We start from the raw sequence: 21,610 nt of genomic DNA, 5'->3' as shown, positions 1-21,610 counted from the left end.
ATACCGTGGAGGCCACTGCGTAGGCTAACTGGAGCCACCGGCAGTGCCAATGCACTAAGAGACTTTGTCTCATCACTAAAAATTGATGCCTGCTTGGCCATCAGATGATATAGATGTTGATTCCCATAGGGAATCTGAAATATTTGTCCTGAATGAGCAAATTTATAATACCAATATAAATGGTCCGTTATTGGACATTATAAATTTTCCAGCTAGCTCATTCTTGGTTGCCAGCGTTTCGCCCTCATGTGCTAGGGTGGGCTCATCAGTTGGTACCTAGCACACTTACCAATACGCTGGCTAGTGCATACCGTGGAGGCCACTGCGTAGGCTAACTGGAGCCACCGGCAGTGCCAATGCACTAAGAGACTTTGTCTCATCACTAAAAATTGATGCCTGCTTGGCCATCAGATGATATAGATGTTGATTCCCATAGGGAATCTGAAATATTTGTCCTGAATGAGCAAATTTATAATACCAATATAAATGGTCCGTTATTGGACATTATAAATTTTCCAGCTAGCTCATTCTTGGTTGCCAGCGTTTCGCCCTCATGTGCTAGGGTGGGCTCATCAGTTGGTACCTAGCACACTTACCAATACGCTGGCTAGTGCATACCGTGGAGGCCACTGCGTAGGCTAACTGGAGCCACCGGCAGTGCCAATGCACTAAGAGACTTTGTCTCATCACTAAAAATTGATGCCTGCTTGGCCATCAGATGATATAGATGTTGATTCCCATAGGGAATCTGAAATATTTGTCCTGAATGAGCAAATTTATAATACCAATATAAATGGTCCGTTATTGGACATTATAAATTTTCCAGCTAGCTCATTCTTGGTTGCCAGCGTTTCGCCCTCATGTGCTAGGGTGGGCTCATCAGTTGGTACCTTAGTGCATTGGCACTGCCGGTGGCTCCAGTTAGCCTACGCAGTGGCCTCCACGGTATGCACTAGCCAGCGTATTGGTAAGTGTGCTAGGTACCAACTGATGAGCCCACCCTAGCACATGAGGGCGAAACGCTGGCAACCAAGAATGAGCTAGCTGGAAAATTTATAATGTCCAATAACGGACCATTTATATTGGTATTATAAATTTGCTCATTCAGGACAAATATTTCAGATTCCCTATGGGAATCAACATCTATATCATCTGATGGCCAAGCAGGCATCAATTTTTAGTGATGAGACAAAGTCTCTTAGTGCATTGGCACTGCCGGTGGCTCCAGTTAGCCTACGCAGTGGCCTCCACGGTATGCACTAGCCAGCGTATTGGTAAGTGTGCTAGGTACCAACTGATGAGCCCACCCTAGCACATGAGGGCGAAACGCTGGCAACCAAGAATGAGCTAGCTGGAAAATTTATAATGTCCAATAACGGACCATTTATATTGGTATTATAAATTTGCTCATTCAGGACAAATATTTCAGATTCCCTATGGGAATCAACATCTATATCATCTGATGGCCAAGCAGGCATCAATTTTTAGTGATGAGACAAAGTCTCTTAGTGCATTGGCACTGCCGGTGGCTCCAGTTAGCCTACGCAGTGGCCTCCACGGTATGCACTAGCCAGCGTATTGGTAAGTGTGCTAGGTACCAACTGATGAGCCCACCCTAGCACATGAGGGCGAAACGCTGGCAACCAAGAATGAGCTAGCTGGAAAATTTATAATGTCCAATAACGGACCATTTATATTGGTATTAGAAATGATTAGTCAATCACCCCTTGGTCCATGGGCTGTAGTTTGGATGTTAAGTTCGGTGGCAAGAAGATCACAAGCACTGCCTTTAACTTCTGAACGAGCACCTTAGAATGAACAGGTTAGTTATCTACAAAAATGAGGATTTTCCTCTCTTCACATTGAAACTTCTTGTCAATACCGTGCAGCCACGATTCGTAGATGCAGATCGTCATCCATGACTTTCAGTTGCTTTCATACGTCGCTGGCAATGACTTTACACCCGAGAAACAGCGAGGCTTCGCCGACTTTACGGTCACCAGAAGAGTTTTTCGGTTCCCGTCATATTAGCTCCCTGCATCGCACCTCTTCCACCCCCACCTCCCCCCGAACCACTTTCCTCCTTTAAACGCCAGTGTCTTTCCAGGCAAGCATTTGTAGAAGAAGGCAGTCTCATCGGCATTAATCATGTCATTAGGACTGTACTCCTGTAATAGGGCTGGTAAAATGTTTTCTTTCTAATGTTCGCTGTCCACTTCAGTGACTGCAGCACTTTCATTTGACATTACCATTTGCACTGTTCCATACTGAAATTTAAATAACCGGGCGAGTTGGCCGTGCGCGTAGAGGCGCGCGGCTGTGAGCTTGCATCCGGGAGATAGTAGGTTCGAATCCCACTATCGGCAGCCCTGAAGATGGTTTTCCGTGGTTTCCCATTTTCACACCAGGCAAATGCTGGGGCTGTACCTTAATTAAGGCCACGGCCGCTTCCTTCCAACTCCTAGGCCTTTCCCATCCCATCGTCGCCATAAGACCTATCTGTGTCGGTGCGACGTAAAGCCCCTAGCAAAAAAAAAAAAAAGAAATTTAAATTTTTCTAGCCACCCACTGCTGCTCTGGAAAGAGCTATAACTTGAGTTTTTAGATAACTCTTGTGCTTGTTCACAAACTAAGCTACCAGTGATTGGAATATTTTTGTCTCTCACACAGGTGAACCACTGAAGCTTAGCTTCTTTAAGCTCCGGGAAACCCGATGTTCTAGGTCCCTTCTCCTTCTAATTCATCTACCGCCAGGTGAATGGTAGATAGTGTGCTGTGTGGAATTCCATACTCAACTGCAAAACCTTTTTTTTTTTTTTTTCCTGACCTTTCTGTACTTCACTTATCACTCGAACTTTGTCACTGAGGCTTAGGTATTTCACTTTGTGTTCTCCATGTTTTACACTTGCAGGACAGTAGGCAGACACGAAATGACTGTTCAAAAACACCCTGAAGGTTTTCCTCATAATGACATAATGCAGGGTGATGGCACGTTGAGTCTTATCAACAATGCCACTTCCTGTCCCAGCTGCATTTAGTGAAGGCAGCAAGGGTGGACAGATAAGCCACTATGTAAAAAATACCAAGGTTGTCTCGGAATACCATGCTGCTCTACTTTTAGGAACAATAACACACAAACCACAAATACTGTACTGCACAGTTAACGTTGTACAAAATTCGATTTAGAGTATTGTTTTGCTTTTGGGGTGGAAACGTTTGCTTTGAGAAATTTCAAGTAATAGAGAAATAAATACACATGCATAATAGGGCAAACGGCCAGGAAATTGAAGTTACTTCAAAATACTGAAAATTCTAATAAGGGAGGTTTGACTGCAAAATGGCATATATGATCTTAATAAGAATAGTTACCACCACCATAACGTGGATCTGTACACATCCTAAAATCTCACCTGTTCGGACCTCCATAACCTAAAAAATCCATATCATCGTTATATTTCTATGTGATAAAAACATTCTGTATCCTGATAAGCTTTACTTTGTCCATTGTGGCAACCCGTAATTAATTATATTCACTTAAGACACTTTGGATTAAGTATATGATGTGCTAATTCATTTCATATTATATAATAATTTGTGCACAGTATTCCATGAAATTTCTTTTGTCAAATGCAATTTGCATGTTCATAATCCTTGGTATATATAAAGCTAACATACCAAATTGTATCTCCGTATCTTCTAAGCTGAGGCTTTTAATTATTATTTTTATACAGTAACGCACAATCCATTGAAACATGCCTGGCATTCTATGCTAATAATGACCTATTCTGGGTCGGGATCTAAAAGGTTATTATATACTATCCATGGTGTTATAATTTCCATTTTGAAGAGGTGAAACTGCATGGCTGCATTTGATCCCACAGTACAGGGGTTGGGCTCATGATAGTATTTCCCACTTCCTCCGTCCCCACATTTGAACAAAATTTAGTATTGAATGTGACCACCTTGAGCCGTAGTACCCTTCTGAATTCTTTCGAGACCTGGAGTCTGTGAGGTCTTGGATCACTTCCTGCAAAATTGCAGCCCATAAATTGTGAGAGAGAGTTGTTCTGTGGCTTCAGATGGTTGGGAAGAGTTGTTCAGATGTTTACTCATCATGTCCCTCACATGTTCAGCAGCCCTGAGACTTGGGGACTGGGTGGTTCATTGTTAAGTTGTGAAGTCATGTTGAGCTTCCTTGGAGATGTGTGCTCTATGAGCATGGGCACTGTCCTGCTGAAACATTTGATTTGCAATGCTAGTCATCACAGGGACAACAACTAGGTTGAACAACGTTACCATATTGTTGAGCAGTCGTATTGCCTTCAACAATCAGCAACTGTGATTTCACATTAAAGTCAATAGCTCCTCAGACCACCATGCCTGATGTTAGCTTCGTGTGTGGCTCTTGAGAATATGATAAGCAAGGTCACTCTTCCTAGTATATCGTGATTGTGATGACCATTGCAGTCGGTCATCTATAAAGATGCCATTCATTGCCTCAGTGTGATCTTTCCCTGATTTTGCTTGGGGGTCCATTCGAGCCATCTGAATGATAGGGTGATCCTATTGTTCTGTTGTCTATTGGGATGGGTATACCAGTATGTGCGACTATTTGATAGTTGCTGATATCATGCTGTTCTCTGTTGTCAAGGCATGTTTGACAGGGGATCAATTCAATTTACAGAATGTGAGTCAACTAAAAAACGCTGTGCTTTACACATTGGAGCTGGTTTGTTTGTGACCAATCACACAGAGTGTGCCGTATCATCAATGCAAGCCCTGCTGTTTCTTTGTTCCTTACTGTTACTTGTATTACCTATCCAACTGGTCTGAAACTGGTATAATTTATGCACTGATATAGCAATGTTCCATATCTCCTAATCAACATCGATGACCAGTCCCTTCTTAGTGTTGCACTTTCCATTTTGGATAGTGCAGTCTGCTCAGTTTAATGAATAGTGACAATATATAGCTTTTAAAAATATCTCATTTCATTATAGTTAAGATTCTTCTGGATGAATAATCCTGCCCAATGACCTTTTTCAGCTGGAAGAATGAAGTGGACATACATACAGTAAAGATGTTCATGGAGGAGGTACACAAGGGAGGTGAATGAAGACAAGAAACATTTAGAACTAAAATGTCTTTGAAAGCTATAAAATTATCTTCAGAAACAACATTCTGAAATATATTCAAAATATGTAATACACGGGAACTGAAATAATTCAGTGGATTAGGTACTTAATAAATCCAAAATTATCAATATCAGTTTAAGTTACAGTTGGGTCGAGTGTTCTGTAAATAATATTTTGGTATGAAATGAATATAAAATTAGATTTGAAGGAACAACTTCTTAAAATTGTTCTCACAGCAATCTTAAGGATAAAAGCTTTTATTTTTCTTCCCAATTACCCTTTCCTTGGTATACCACAGAATGAATATTAACACAATATGACAGTATAAAACACAAAGAACACAATTATACGATACCTTGCCTATCAATCAACAAACATTTTTCCGGATGTATGATTTTCTTTATTATACTGTTGGGTATTCAGCCTGAAGGCTGGTTGGATCCTCAACGGTTCACCATTAGCTCTCATAGATAGCCTAGGTGTCACTGAAGAGGCGTACTACGGAAATTAGGAGTGAGGTAGTTTCCCGCTGCTTTCCTCACTGAGCCAGAAGTTGCTATTGCACATCAGTCTGCCAAGCCCACTGAAATGCGTGCACCAACCGACTCCATGAGTGACATTTTCACACCATTCATAACAGGGACTGGCTGCATCTTTATTATACTAGATTTTAATTTTCTTCTAGTAAGTGATATTGCAAACTTTTTAACTTTTCTTTTCCTTACAAATAAAGAGTTTGTAAAATTTTAAGAAATGTAATGTTTTCCATTCTTGGTATCCTTATGACATTTAATATTATTCTGGTTCTGCCCATGATTCATTAAATTATGCTGGAGTGAAAAAGATTTGTACACGTTTACTGAAATGTGTTCTAATTTCATGTAATAACAAAAAATTATTTTACTATATACTGAATTCTACTTTTTCTAATCTACGACAGCTGTTTCTTACTTTATTTTGTGAACCTGATGAATAATAAACTTCTCCTTCCTTCAGAGAAGTCCTTAGGATTGTAAGAACATAGTGTAGCCTATTTACCAATACTGTATCTATCCATATAATATACATCCCCCCCCCCCCCACAATACCAATTTTTATAACAAAAGATTATGATGCATTTTTTGAGCGAGAAACAATTTGTTATGACAAATTAGGCATATGAAAACACACACCATCTCAAATGTCAAATATAATCGATAGCATCAATAATGATACAACAAACCAGTAACGACTGCAAACAACGCATTGATGATCTCCCTACAAGCGAGTTTACGATTGATCGATAAGTCAGCTGTGTACCATATTTGTATAACAAAAGTAAATGTAATGTAAACAATAAAAATTAGATGCTACTGTATGTAATAAAAATGGAGCTGTTCACCGCATCAGGTAAATGTAAAAATAAACGTTCAGTTAAATAATGTAGAAGCTTACAAGGTCCAAGCTTCTGCGCTTAAATTAATGCAGAACATAAGATATCAGCCAATTAACTTATGTAACAAAGTACAGATGGCATACAGTATACCATTAACCCTTGAACCGGTAGTTGAAATAGCTCTACCATTGGGTATGCACCACACATTTGCAGTACCTGATATATGTCACTCTGACAGATGTATTATTCACAGAATATGCACATACTGTGTAATACACCAAAACATTCAGCATGACCTGGACTATTTGAAAAGTGGTTTGCATTTACCCTCAATGAAAATTTTTAAAAAATTTCTGCCCCTTTAAATGCTTCCTCAAAAAAAGTTTTACTTACACATCAAATGTAAATGACTAATCAGTTTTTCTGAAACTTTTTAAAATATACATTTTGTAGAGAAATTAATTTTGATTATAAGCATGCAAATTTTAAGTGAATAGTGTTAATACTTAAGGAATTATTCAATAAAAAGTTCAGAAGTTGATAAGAGTTCTAACCGGTTAGTATTCATAACCTACTTCAGGTGGCAAAACACTTATCCATTCTGCTGCAGTCAGCCTTGAATTTACAGATGTATTTAATTCTATTACAATATCTTCATCATTTAAATCTGGAACTGTAGCCATCATGTGTGCATAATACACAGTAAACAGTGAAAGTAAGTCGCAACAAAATCAACATGTGTTTCAAAGCTGTACGAATTGCGACCTTCATTTGATTCAAATATATCACATGTAAATGGATGTATTTAACACCGAAACATTCCACATTCCAAGGAGAAAATGTGCCTGTTGAATGCTGCCATCTAACAGAAATATTCACAACTTCTTCTACCTGTATTTACTGGTAAAGTAGACATGACAATCTATCGTCAGCGGTGGTTGAGATGGGCGTACACCTGCCAATCTATCATCAGCTACCGGTTCGAGCATTAACAGTATATAAGGTAACTTAAAAATGGAAATAAAGTACAGCAGTAACGCTTGGTAAAATAAAACATTAACATTTTATTACTGCCTATTAACACGTAGGTTTACAGTACAGCAGTAATCACAATTAAAACAAAACATTGACATTTTATTGCTACTATTAAAACACACACTTAACCTCATTTGCTATCAGTTTCAGCATCCCAATCATCATACCTTGCATTATTGTTTTAATACTCTCTCTCTCTCTCTCTCTCTCTCTCTCTCTCTCTCTCTCATCATCATTTTACACACATACTTTGTAAATAATGCTATCCTTTGCGGAAAGTGTATTGTGTGATCAGCACGATTGAGTTTACTGCCACTGATTACATTTACTAGTTTAAGTTATCGTCGGCCGCTACTCGTTTCCGAGAATACGTTTTGTCCTGCAGTTCCTCTGAAAGTCTGTTGGCTCTGTGGAGATGTCGCTGATGACTGATCAAGCCAATCTTTGCATGAAACATGCGGCCACACAAATCACATCTAAAGGTGGGTGGGGAACGTGGTTGGATCTGATGTAGTTTCCGCTTTTCATGTATTTCAATTTCTTGTCTGCGACGTGCCTGCTCAAAAAGTGAGATGCCTTCTGCAGTAGTTCTGCGCCATAGAACAGGGTTTTGTGCAGTTGTTGCCCAGCTGTTAGCATTTATGTTGGTGCTATTCATCGAAAGACCTGCACGTGGCGAGCCGAACATGTCCTCGGACACTCCCGGCACTAAAAGCCATACGCCATTTCATTTCATAGTCTTCTTAAGCTGGTCTTTATAACATTTCAAAGGAGCACCTTGAGGTCTTTTGCCATGACCAATCTCACTGTAGAGTAGTTGTTTAGGCAGTCTGCTATCATTCATACGCTGGATGTGACCAACCCATCTAAGCCGATGAGTGATGATGAAGGCTTCTATGCTGTTCATATGCGCCTTGTCAAGAACTGCCACATTACTTACGTAGTAATCCCATTTGATGTTCATGATGGATCTAAGTTTCTACTGATGGAAGCGTTCCAGTTTTTTATGTCACGATGATAAAGTGTCCATGTTTCACATCCATATAGTAATGTTGTTATGATTACAGTTCAGTACACCATTAGTTTAGTATATAATTTGAGATCCTTATTCAAGAAAACTCGGTGGGAGAGGCGGCCGTAAGCTGCATGGGCAGAGCGTATTCTATTTTCCACATCCTTTTCTGAGTTACAGTGTGTAGTTAGAATACTACCAAGGTAGGTGAATTGGTCTACTTGTTCAAGAGGTGTTCCTGCTATGGTGACATTTAGTTCACGGACAGTACCACCTGGTGCCGGCTGCGCAAGTACTTTAGTCTTATGGGTGATGATGGTCAGACCAAGTCGTTCATAAGCTTCCTTAAAACAGTTGATAGAAGTTTGAAGCCCCTCAGGTGTATGGGCAGGTATTGCATTGTCATCAGCATATTGAAGCTGCATTATCCGAGTATTATGAGTCAATCTCTGAGAACGGAGCCTGGTTTGGTTGAACAGTCCGTCATCATACCGAAACTTAATTTCCACACTCCACAGCTAGCAACACCAGGAAGTGTTCTTCATATTATAATTCCAGTTATGAAAGACTACAACAACAATAATAGTCTTATCCATTCACCTTAAAATTTATATTTGTATATTGTATCACTCCTATAAAAAATAAAAATTGTGTTACAAGGGAACTCATACATGTGTTAAACTCTGATCCGGTTGAAATTGGGCGGGAATATTCGCGGGAGGCAGTAGAATGCTAAGGTGAAAACTGCATGTGCCCAGCGCAAGTTTGAACACCAAAATTGAACAAATAAATAGTCGTAAAATTAAAAGTGCCGTGGGAGTATCGGGGTGTGGCGGAGAGGTAGGCAGGAGCGAAGCAGCCGGGCCGTGTCGGTCCGCGCCAGCAGCCAGGCAGCGTAGAGTTAGCGCATTTTCCATAACTTCCCGATCAGATGTGCAAAACGTAAGTATGAAAACAGCACATGAAACGACTGTCTGCAAGCACGACATTTAAACGATGCCAATAAGGTTTGAAAGAATTCACGCCAGAGTTATTTTTACTCATAATTAGTTCAATAGTGATTGTTTACAAGAAAGTGGACAAGGCACAGATACTGTGTGCACCATGCACATCTTACAGCACTATCAATTTCACAAGCATTACATTGACTATCGGAAGGTTCTTCTTTGAAACAATAATCACCTGGATTAACAAATTGTTAAGGTTTCTTGTTAACATAGACACATTTGTACCTACTGTACTGCCACATGCTATGAAAACGTGGAGAGGAGAACTGGTTGCGTGTCAAAGATTGCACTTATAAAAGGTTGTTCCTCAAATGTACGTTGATGTCTAATGAGTTTAACAAAATTAAATAGTACAAAAGACGAATAAATTGCTTCCAAATGTGGAAGACCAAAACATATAACGGCTGTATAAGTCCAGTGGCTCCTTTCAGAATTGTTTGAACATTAATGATTTTCTTACTCCCAACTTCAGCGTTTAAAATATTTTCTTCTTTCTGTCCGGTCCACGAATCCAGAGCTAAAACACTGTACTCTGGTACTAGTTCACAATAAACATCCCACAACCATTTTTGCACAAGTCCTTCGGGTCAATTTTCCAGACTTTGAAGGCAAAGTGTACAAACTTGGTGCAGTAAATAGGTTTTTTTTTTCTATATTAGGACCAAGTTTGGTATTTTCTTATTTCAACACCACCAGCAACTTCGGCAGGAGTATCTGCCGAAATTATTGGCTGTATTGTGTAGCTGTGAGTTAGTGAATTCATAGATTGTGCTTCCGCTGATAAGACTTGCTTTCCTCGTTCATTATGGGTCCTGCCAGAATGGAACTCTTCATTTAAACCAGACTGATCAGTATTAAACACGCACTCTGGGCCATGACTTTCTATTAATTGTGACACTTCTTCCACAAACAGTATCGCGTTACAATCAGTATCTTCTTGTTCAAATTGGTATTTTTTAGACACAAATTTGCAAATCTTTCTTGATCCAATTTTAAATTTCTTTTTAAAACACATTACCCAGGAATGAGACAATCGAAACATATCGTAGCTAACTAGATGAGCGTACTGTAAAGCCCATTTTTTTAAATGTTTATATCATGAACAATTGTGTTTCATTGTCTACTTCCTTTGAACTTATGATAAGTCTTCTTCATAACAAATTAATTTTTTTCTCCTGTTGTGCCACCGTTTTCCAATTGTTGCTCCCACCAGTAAAGCTCTTCCCGGCACTTTAATTTACCAAACCTGTGTTTCACTGATGTGAAGGTCCCCTGTTTCCCACCTTTGTTTTGCCAATATTCGACGACCTACTTCTTATAAGTTATTGGGATTAGGCATCGTTCAGCCATTGTTGTGGATGCAGGGTTAGGAGCATTATTTTCGGAGACGGGTTCAAATATCAGTGTTTCAATATTGTCTTCCTCGAAAACAAAGTTCTCGTCTGACATATCCAATGTGCCATCCCGTTCGACCGTCACATTGGTCTCCAGAACCCTGTCGGCAATTAGATTTGTAAAACGGAGAAAAGAACACAATTCTGTGAACGCTTGTTTTCTCTTAAAAGTAAATATATATATATATATATATATATAGATTGATCTACTTACGATATAATTCCAATCCCAAATTTCTTTCATCTTTAGAAAATAGGGTGTCTTTTTTGTCACACACTGCAAAACAATTCTGTATGCACACTACTACATTCAACGGATTGAATGACTTCTGTAGTGGGCGTTTTGTTGTATCTAGGTGTAAAAAATCAATTATTACCACACAAGCTTAAAGTAAATATACAGTTACCATTCATAAAAGTGACTAAAATAACGTCAGATTTTACCTGTTATTGTAAGAAAGCTGTCTGATCGGATGACTAATCAATGTGCACCTCTTGATCGGCCTTGATGTTTCTAATCTGTAAGATACGAGGAATGCGCGAACTACAGTGCAGTAAAGGAGAGTGGGGGGAGGGAGCATTCGTTCGTTTTGAGCGAGCAGCCCGACTATATGCTGCCCGGCTCGTCATGGCCCGGCTGGCTCATGTTCACTGCTTCGCTCCTCTCTACCTCTCCGCCACACCCCGATACTCCCACAGCACTGTTAATTTTACGACTATATATTTGTTCAGTTTTGGCGTTTAAACTTGCGCTGCGCACATGCAGTTTTCCACCTTAGTGTTCTACTGCCTCCCACGAATATTCCTATCCAATTTCAACCGGATCTGAGTGTCACACATGTATGTGTTCCCTTGTTAGTAATATTTAAAATTAGATGGATTGCAGTAAAACTAGTAAATGGTAAATCAGTGACTTCTAATTCATTTGTGCTGATCACACAATACACTTTCTGCAAAGGATAGCAATACATGGTGGCAAAATACTTTGTTTTTATCATATAGAATCTTAAAATCTTCAATAATTCTATGTGTAAGATACAAGGCTGTAATCGTGGACTTGAAATACACTATCACTTTCTTTACAACTGAAAAATCAATATTACTGTTATTCTATCAGACAAATCCTACAATTTTACTATCCATAGTTACATTGATACAAGTGAAACAAGACATCACCTAGAGAATGGTTGGCCAGTTGTACCTTCCATTAAAATAACAATCGCCACCACCACCACCCTATTCACCATCTGCTGTAGGATTGTATTAGGAATTTAAAAACTTGAAAATATATTATGATAAGATTGACATAACATGTACAATGTCAAAATTAAAGTTCCCAGAAGAAAACATCATTTTCACTGAATGCAAATATCATAAAAGTATTCAAGCCATTTAGGCAATTTCAGTTGTGAAATTACCAGCATTTTGTTCCAGTGTGACATTAGGCTCAATTTTGTCACACCTCTCCAAGGCACTGGTGGTTAGTTCACTGATAAGATTCTGCAGCAAACCTCATACTGAAGCACATGCAGTGACAGCTCTCTAGGAGAGATACGTACTGCCACTTGTATAAATGCCTGCCTTTGGGTTTTACATTTATCTTTTTTTATTCTCAGAAGGGAATAATAATTTAATTTCACCAACTGTGAATATTATAACATATTCAAGCTCTAAACCCTCCGGTGGGCACGCGGTCACACTCAGTGTGGCAAATTCATTTGTTTTCACTTTGCTGATGAACGTAGTTATTTCCCGCCTTGGGAGCTAAGGTATGCTATCTTCATTATATGACCACTAGGTTTCAACTCAAATGATTGCTTACCTGCCTCTTATTAGTCGTCTATGGGCTGTGGAAGATGACAGGTAGCATGACGCCGCACTGAGTGAAGTGCGCACCCACTTCCATAACAGTATTTTCCATATTTGGTGTACGACATGTTCGCTCCGTGTGTGCTTGTTTTATAGTTCATGAAGATCGTCCATTGTGATGTAAGTATTACTCGTGTCCGACTCGTTGCCTGAATTGTCAGCATACTGGCCTTTGGTTCAGAGGGTCCCGGGTTCGATTCCTGGCTGGGTCGGGGATTATAACCTTCATTGGTTAATTCCAATGGCCTGGGAGCTGGGTGTTTGTGCTATCCCCAACATCCCTACAACTCACACACCACACATAACACTATCCTCCACCACAATAACACGTAGTTACCTACACATGGCAGATGCCGCCCACCCTCATCGGAGCGTCTGCCTTACAAGGGCTGAACTCAGCTAGAAATAGCCACAGAAAATTAATTAGTATTATTCATACAACTCTTCTCGCTGTGAATGATCTAATATTTTTCACATCGGCAAATATGTTTCAGATAGATTTCATTACCGTAAATATAGGAGATTCCTTTTGTTATGTTTGAGAATTGTTTCCTGATCTAAACAAACGTTAAAAAGATCACTTATCTATTTCTTTTGAAAGGACTGAATGATTGGCAACTGTGTAGGATATTCATCAAGTCCTTCTAGAGTTTTCTGATGTTGATCCCCATCTTCAACCTGAATTCCGCACGGACTAGGTTGGAGATGAGGACGATGATCGCGGGCATGTAGTTGTGTTGGAGGAAGAAGAGGATAGTTATACAGATCAATCAGTGGATTCAGGAACAGGTGAACCTGACGACCGAGATGACTTCAGATTTCATTTGGTAAAGACTTTGACACAATCTGATGTAGGAAACCGGTTATTGAACCAGGCAAAAACTAGGTCGAGAAATAAAATAAAAACTTCTCCCAGTCCGAAAAAAGTTGCAAGGGATACTAGAACTGTACTTGATGTGTTTCTAAAATTCTCTGATTTTGATATCATCGACAATATCATTTCATGAACTAATATTTTTACTGACAAATTTCGCTCCACCAATGAATGTGTGTGTGTGTGTGTGTGTGTGTGTGTGTGTGTGTGTGTGTGTGTGTGTGAGAGAGAGAGAGAGACTGAAGTGATAAAATGAGAACAGAAATAATGGCTCTTGTATGGGTTTTATTCCTGATCGGAGTGAAAAAAGGAAGATACACTAATGGTGAAGAACTATGGAAAGTAGATCTCACTGGTATGCCTATCCTAAGAGCTGTATTGTTTCAAGCCATTTTGTTTTTTGATGCAAGTACTTTGATTAGATAATGTGAACACTTGTCAAGAATGACAACAATGTGATAAGTGAAATGAAATGGCTTTTAGTACCGAGAGTGTCCGAGGACAAGTTTGGCTCACCAGATGGAGGTCTTTTGAATTGACACCCATACGCAACTTCGCGTCGTGATGAGGATGAAATGATGATAAAGACGACAAGTACACCTAGCCTCGTGCCAGCCGAATTAACCAACTATGGTTAAAATTCCCGACCTTGCCAGGAATCAAACCCAGGGACCCTGTGACCTACGGCCGGCACGCTAACCATTTAGCTATGGAGCCGGACAATGTGATAAGTTAGCAGCTATTGGGGAATAGCATACAAGCTTCCTGAACAATTGTCAATTGAATTATTCGCATAGCGAGTTCGTCACAGTAGGTGAAATGCTTGTAGGATTTTGAGGGCACTGGGGTTTTGTGTAGTATATATCAAACAAATAAGCCAAATATGGCATAAAATACATGCCCTGCATGATATTGAATATCTAATTTTGAGCTATATTGCAATATTCAGAAACCAGAGCCTTTTGTGATGTCCAATAAGGGATCTGACATAGTAGAAAGAATTACCGTTTCGATGCAACATTTGAACCAAAATGTTACCAATGACAACTGTTACTCCAGTATGAATTAGCAACGTATCTTTATGAAAATGGCCTTACATTTTCACATTTTTCCCCAAAAATGTACATTTAAGTGATATTTTGTAGGAGCCGTGTAATTTCTACAAGCGCGCCAACCAGAGGGTTAAAATTGCAACCATAAATGTCTTGACCTGTGACTGCAAGACAGAAAAACTAACTGAATACATAGAAAATAAGGACATTGGATTGTTGGGATTGAGTAAAATCAAGTGGAGAGGAAAGGGCCAGAAGACAATTGAGGAAGGATTTGTTTTGAAGTGGAGGTGGAAACTGCAATAATGGAGTAGGTTATATTATTGGGGAAGACCTTGTACAGTACATAGAGAAGGTCTAGCAGGTGAATTACAGAATCATGAAAATCAGACTTGGCTTGGAGAGTGGAGTACAAAATTTTATCCAAGTATATGCATCTCAGACAGGTAATGTCAAAGAGAGTCTAGAGGAGTTCTTGGAGGAACTGGAGAGATGCATTCAAGATGTGGTGATCATGGGAGACATGAATGCCCACATAGGAACAAATAGGCAAGGTAAAGAAGAAATAATTGGTCCATTCAGTTATGGAAATAAAAATGCAGGAGAGATACCACTAGATTTTTATTAGAGCAATTGATTAATAGAAAGAAGAACAGCCAAAAAAATTGATATGGATGGGGACTAAGGAGAACAAATACAATGATTAATCTGAGTTGAGAGAGAGAGAGAGAGAGAGAGAGAGAGAAATACAGACAGTTCGAAGATGTGATAGCTATGTCAAGAGATGATTTTGAAGGAGACCATAAAATTGAAGTAGCTAAATAATAATAATAATTTCGTGTGGCTATTTCTAGCAGAGTGCAGCCCTTGTAGGCAGACCCTCCGATGAGGGTGGGCGGCATCTGCCATGTGTAGGTAACTGCGTGTTATTGTGGGGGAGGAGAGTGTTAAGTGTGGTGTGTGAGTTGCAGGGATGTTGGGGACAGCACACACACACCCAGCCCCTGGACCATTGGAATTAACCAATGAAGGTTAAAATCCCCGACCCGGCTGGGAATCGCACCCGGGACCCTCTGAACCGAAGGCCAGTACGCTGATCATTCAGCCAACGAGTCGGACAGTAGCAAAATTAAAACCATAAAATAGTGAAATAAAAAGAGACAAGAAAAAGAAAAATAAAGGAAAAGGGAGCACGAGCAAAGTTCCAAGAAGAACAGAAAAAACAAATTGGCAGAGTTGAAGAGGAATGTGCCAAGTTCAAATAAGGAATGGTGAAATGTGAAGATACATGTGATAAAGTAGCAGGGAAAAAGAAGGAAAGGAGACACCTTGGTGGAATAACAAAGTAAGGGATGCAATGAAAGAAAAACAAAAAGCCTAGAAACAAAGAAAGCATGTCACAAGACTGTATAGGAAGAAAAACAGAAGTACTGGGAAAACTTCAAAGAAACCTTGAAGACGATGTTGAAGGAAGTAAGAAAGTGTTGTATGGATTGGTTAAAAGCAAAGTAAACAGGAGAGAAGTTATGAAATTTGTAAGGACGGATAAACGACAGATATTGACACAAAGAAAGGATATTTTCCAGCAATGGGAGGAGTATTTTGCTAAATTACTAAATATCAAATTCAAAGAACTGGAGGAAGGAGGAACGTGAGGAAAAAATGGTGGAAGAAAACCAATGAAGATATAACAATGTTGGAAATAGAAGGTGCTATGAAGAAGACGGAAAGTGGGAAAGCATCAGGTGTGGATAAGGTGGCTACAGAGATGATAAAGGCAGCAGGACCAGTTGGGTTACAGTGGATAGATTATTTTGAGTGATAATGAAGAAAAAAGAAGTACCAGAAAATTGGAGGAAGGGTCTGATAATCCCAGTATTCAAGAAGGGTGATAAAAAAGAATGTAGCAACTATACAGGAATCACCCTCATTTCACATGTAGCAAAGATCTCTTGAGAGGATGTTAGAGAGAAGACTTGAGAATGAAGTAGAAAAGGAAATCGAGGAAGAACAAGATGGATTTAGAAGAGATAGATCAACTTTTGATCTCAATTTTTGCATTAAGACACGTGGAGAAAAGATGGGAGTCAGTAAGGATTTAGTGATAACATTTACAGATATTGATAAGGCATATAACAGTGTACATGGCAGCTGGTCTGTAACGCATTGATAAAAGAGAAGGTAGGCAGACCAGAAGTACAAATGATCAAAATCATGTATGAAAAGTGTGTAAATAGTGTGGAGACAAACAAACTGGTTTTCTGTCTTAGCACTTTTTAAAAATGTTTTTACGCCTCATTAAGGCTAATTGTACATCCTTAACAGCTGAATAAATATACTTTAAAAGGAAATTATATCTGAAGTTCAGTGTCATAGTAAAATTTTTATAATGGTTACAAACAATTTGAAAATGCAAGAGGCTGTATAATTAAAAGATTGCATAAGTTTTATGACTTATCTAGAACCTGATAATAATTGATTTAGCCTCTGTATTTCAATTACTTAAGCATTAAGGTATACATGCAACTGTAAATAACACAAAACATAGTTTAGAAGGTCCTGTTTATGTACATACAATTAGTGTAAGTATTTTAATGTAGCTATCAAAAATGTCCTGCAACAATCCCCTAGGCTGATGATGGCAAATTAACTTGCCAAAACCAGTACCAGAAATGACATTAAATAAAAATGTGATTTTTTTAATAACTTCACTATTTTGTAGTATTGAACAGGTGGAAAACCCTACCCTTATATTTGATTGTAAATTTCGATTCAATACAGACCAAAAATGAAATTCTTGGCATTAAATAATGAACAACTAGTTTCACATTCAGATGCAGTGGCCGCCTTAGAACTTGCTGTACGCTATGTTGAGCAACACTCAACTGCAACGCCCACTGATGTGATGTTTATAAGATGTTGGTTTAATATTGCATCTTTGAGTAGGTTCCAATCACTGTGGCAAAAGGAACTACCAGACTTTGAAAAGATAAATGACAGTGATTGATACATTATTCTAGTAAAGTAGGATTAATAAAATGCAAGTAAATCTTACTTCTATAATATGTTCTTTCATTTAAATAAGGAGAAAAATTTGAAAAAATGGAATATTTCAGTTCGGATTAACCAGATTTTTGGATTACTGGGGTTCGGATTAACAGGATTCCACTGTAAATGAAAACTGTTTTTGCAGAACAGTTTTGAATTTATGCCTTCACAGTCCATTGAACTTGAGCACAAGTACAACCCATTTGTCGTTCTATGTATATTCTGTATAGGTTGCCAACATTTTGAATATTACAGTGTATTATAACAAAAAAAAATTACACAGAGTAGCATGAAGTTTCTACAGCTTTTTTATGAGTTATGTTTTCAGAATAGCATTCATTTTCCTGCTAAATGATGCTCCTGCCTGGAAGCACATATCATTGTTGGTGTATGGCAGCATTATTAACATTGTTGGACAAGACCTTTATAATACGTTTAGTTGAAAGTTTCATAGTGAGGTGGTTTACTTTCGAACTTTGTAATCAACGCATTCCATTTGTGTGTAAAGAGCAATCTGAGCTATCAACGGAAATAATATTCAACATGAATCTAAAATATACATAAAAAAAGTTATGTTCTGGGAATGTTTCATTAAAAGGGTAAAGCCCTTCAATCCCTTTAGAAACAGCTGTCCTCAGCTGGGAATGATAAATACATGACAATTCTATCCTGACCTCCCTTGGTCAACTTCTGTTCTTTTCCCACCCCAACGGTATTAAAGCATTCAAAGCCTAGGGAGTCTTTTATTTTTATGCCCTTTGTGGCCCTTGTCTTTCTTTGGCAGATACCTTCATTTTTTGAAGTGCCTGACCCCCTTCCATTTTTTCCCCTCTAATTATAAAGGCTAAGTTAGGAATGAACTCGATGGAAGTACACATAAACCAGCTTCGGTGGTGGGGTTGTGCGAGATGAATGGAGGAGGATAGGTTAGCTAGGAGAATAATGGACTCGGTTATGGAGGGTAAGAGGAGTAGAGGGAGACCAAGACGACGATAGTTAGACTCAGTTTCTAACGATTTAAAGATAAGAGGTATAGAGCTAAACGAGGCCACAGCACTAGTTGTAAATAGAGGATTGTGGTAACATTTAGTAAATTCACAGAGGCTTGCAGACTGAATGCTGGTAGGCATAACGGTCTATAATGATTATGTATGTATGATTATACAGTGTTAATAGGGGAAGGTTGCCTAGTTGTACTTTCTCTTAAAACAATGATCACCATCACCACCACCACCTTCAAAAGAGAGTTGCAAAAACTCTTCACATCGTGATAGTGTCCTTCAACATGATATTGCACCATGTCACACATCCAAATAGGTAAATAAATTCTATGATGAAAGTAACATCCAAATGTTCCCTTGACCAAACAACTCTAGTGATATTGACCCCATTGAAAAAATGATGGGTCATTTATAAGAAGAAAATACCGAATACCGGATAGATCAACAAGAGTGATCATGATACATGTGTTCCCTTATCAAATTGTGGTTTCACGATTAAGAAATTATGTAACTTTTGTAGTTGGAAAATTTTCTGTAGTTTTTATGACTTTGATTACTGGATCACTTTTCTGTATCTTGTTTTGATTAATTTTTGTGGTACTACATAGTCTCATGTAGCTTATGAGGTAAGGAATCCATTACAGAGAAAAGTATCTGGGAATCCACAACAGTACTCAGAATCCATCGTAATTGAATTTATTCGCCATTAATTTGATATTCCAAGTGATTGCACACCATTTACTGTCTTTATACGTAGGTCGAGTCATAAGTCATGGCAACTATTTTTTTCCTCGCAAACAGGAGACAACACGGAAAATCTAAAATATGCATTTGAAAACGTACAGTATGTACTTGCATATGATGCCACTAGATGGTGTATGCAAACAACAGTGTGGGTCTAAGCATGCCCCCAAGTTCAATGTGTGAGTGAGGGCGTAACAAAATGGAATGGTGGGGAAGGGAGGTTCTTCCACACCCGCCTTATTCGCCTGATCTGAGCCCATGTGATTATGGATTTAATCCGCAAAGTCAAGAAGCCATCACGTGGACAATGGTTTGCTAACAAAGAGGACATCGTAACAGCATTTTGAAGAGAGGGGTCACACGTTAGCGATACACATGCAGCGAATGGTATTCAGCGCCTGCACCACTGGCAACGCACAGTGGAAACCTTGGGTGATTATTTCGAAGGTGCCGGGCTGAGTGGCTCAGATGGTTAAGGCGCTGGCCTTCTAACCTCAACTTGGCAGGTTCGATCCTGGCTCAGTCCGGTAGTATTTGAAGGTGCTCAAATACGACAGCCCCATGTCGGTAGATTTACTGGCATGTAAAAGAACTCCTGCGGGACTAAATTCTGGCACCTCGGCGTCTCCAAAGACCTTAAAAAGTAGTTCGTGGGACGTAAAGCAAATAACATTATTATTATTATTATTATTATTATTATTATTATTATTTCGAAGGTCTGTAACCAGTGGAGACCTGTCCTTTGTAAAAAGTCTTGTGTATTTGCTGTCTATACCATAATAAAACAATGTTTATCAATGACCTGTGTTCTGTCACTTTCCTATGAGAATCTCCTGAAGTCAGAATTTGTCTTCAGGCACTATGCGTACCTGCCCTATATTTCCAAATGCATAACATAGATTTTCCGTGTTGTCTCCTGTTCGCGAGAAAAAAAATAGTTGCCATGACTTACGACTTGACCCTTGTAAAAATTTCTATTTTAGAGGCAGGCAATTTCACAACACAAGCAACTTAAAGAGGTCTAAGTTTGTACAACCATGACAACAAAATATCTGTTATACTGAGAAAGAAATACAATGGCTGATGCTGAACCTTGAAATAAACTTACAGTTTATTAGGTCGTGTTGAACACATGCTAAAGAGATGTTGACCTTCAGTTACCCAGGCTCAATTTAAAGAACACACGAACCCAGGTCCAGTCTGACAGACCTATTTGTCTATATCACAAAGAGTTAAATTATTGCACAAGGTTCAAACAATGAATTCCATGTCATTGTGTATTTAAAGAAATACACGAGCACCACTTACATTCGTCTGTAGAAAAAATATCTTTGAAAAATCCCATACAAAGGGAATTCAATTTCTATGAATACAAAATTAAAAGGAAATTTGTTATTACCTGTAGACCAGGTGGTTCACCCACCCCTTGCGATGTAGTTTTATACAGCCCTTCAGGTTTACTACAATTCTAAAATACATCGGTCCTTCTCCCTAAATCAGGGTAATATAATGAGATGTGTGGCTATGGCCTAGAAAACAGCAGCAATCGTGACCACTACTATTAATTCATTATAAGTACGCCGAGTGAATCCGTAAAACTAGCAGATATTAATGACAGGTACTTTACAACAGGAGGAACAGGTATTGTATGGGAAATCCCCACTGCGTGTCAAGCCATGCAATAGCTGTGCCACACCTAGTGGTCTTAATATTTTATTCCTCAAATGGTCTTGTTATTCTATTCCCTGATATCAATATCATATGTCTGTTATTTGAATATGGTAACTGTTCTCTGACTTGACATCTACTTCCTCCCGGTTATGACAGATGGCGCCTCATGCCATTATGAATTTCCAAAGCATTTCTTTCTATCCTAACTTTGCTTTGTATGATCTCTGTGAGAAAAGAACAGAAGCCTTGGTTAAAAAGGTGGAGAGGCAGAGCTATGAAATGTGTTTTATATCATTTAAATGGTACTTCAAAAAGATTTATACTTTTCCATACATGGCTTTCTGCTTTCAGTCAACATACATGAGATGTGTATGTAAAACGCTAGTTCCGTAC

At 38.9% G+C, this 21,610-nt stretch overlaps 2 protein-coding genes across 3 annotated transcripts in view; one reads left to right on the top strand and one right to left on the bottom strand.

Moving 5' to 3' along the window:
- The window catches only part of LOC136886892 (uncharacterized protein F13E9.13, mitochondrial), a 175,440-nt gene extending 169,531 nt beyond the window's left edge, over nt 1-5,909 (top strand). Inside the window, exon 6 of one of the 2 annotated variants that reach the window (XM_067159743.2) lies at nt 5,047-5,909. In XM_067159743.2, the coding sequence (XP_067015844.2) occupies nt 5,047-5,116 (70 nt within the window). In that variant the 3' untranslated portion in view covers nt 5,117-5,909. The remainder of the gene's footprint in view (nt 1-5,046) is intronic. The other variant, XM_067159742.2, reaches the window with a different exon arrangement.
- LOC136886855 (rho guanine nucleotide exchange factor 39) overlaps nt 1-21,610 on the bottom strand; it is a 393,358-nt gene that overhangs the window by 4,376 nt on the left and 367,372 nt on the right. The window lies entirely within an intron of this gene.

This window comes from Anabrus simplex, chromosome 1, assembly GCF_040414725.1.
Source record: "Anabrus simplex isolate iqAnaSimp1 chromosome 1, ASM4041472v1, whole genome shotgun sequence".
Taxonomy (NCBI): Eukaryota; Metazoa; Arthropoda; class Insecta; order Orthoptera; family Tettigoniidae; genus Anabrus; species Anabrus simplex.
This window is presented reverse-complemented; position numbering and strand designations above follow the sequence as displayed.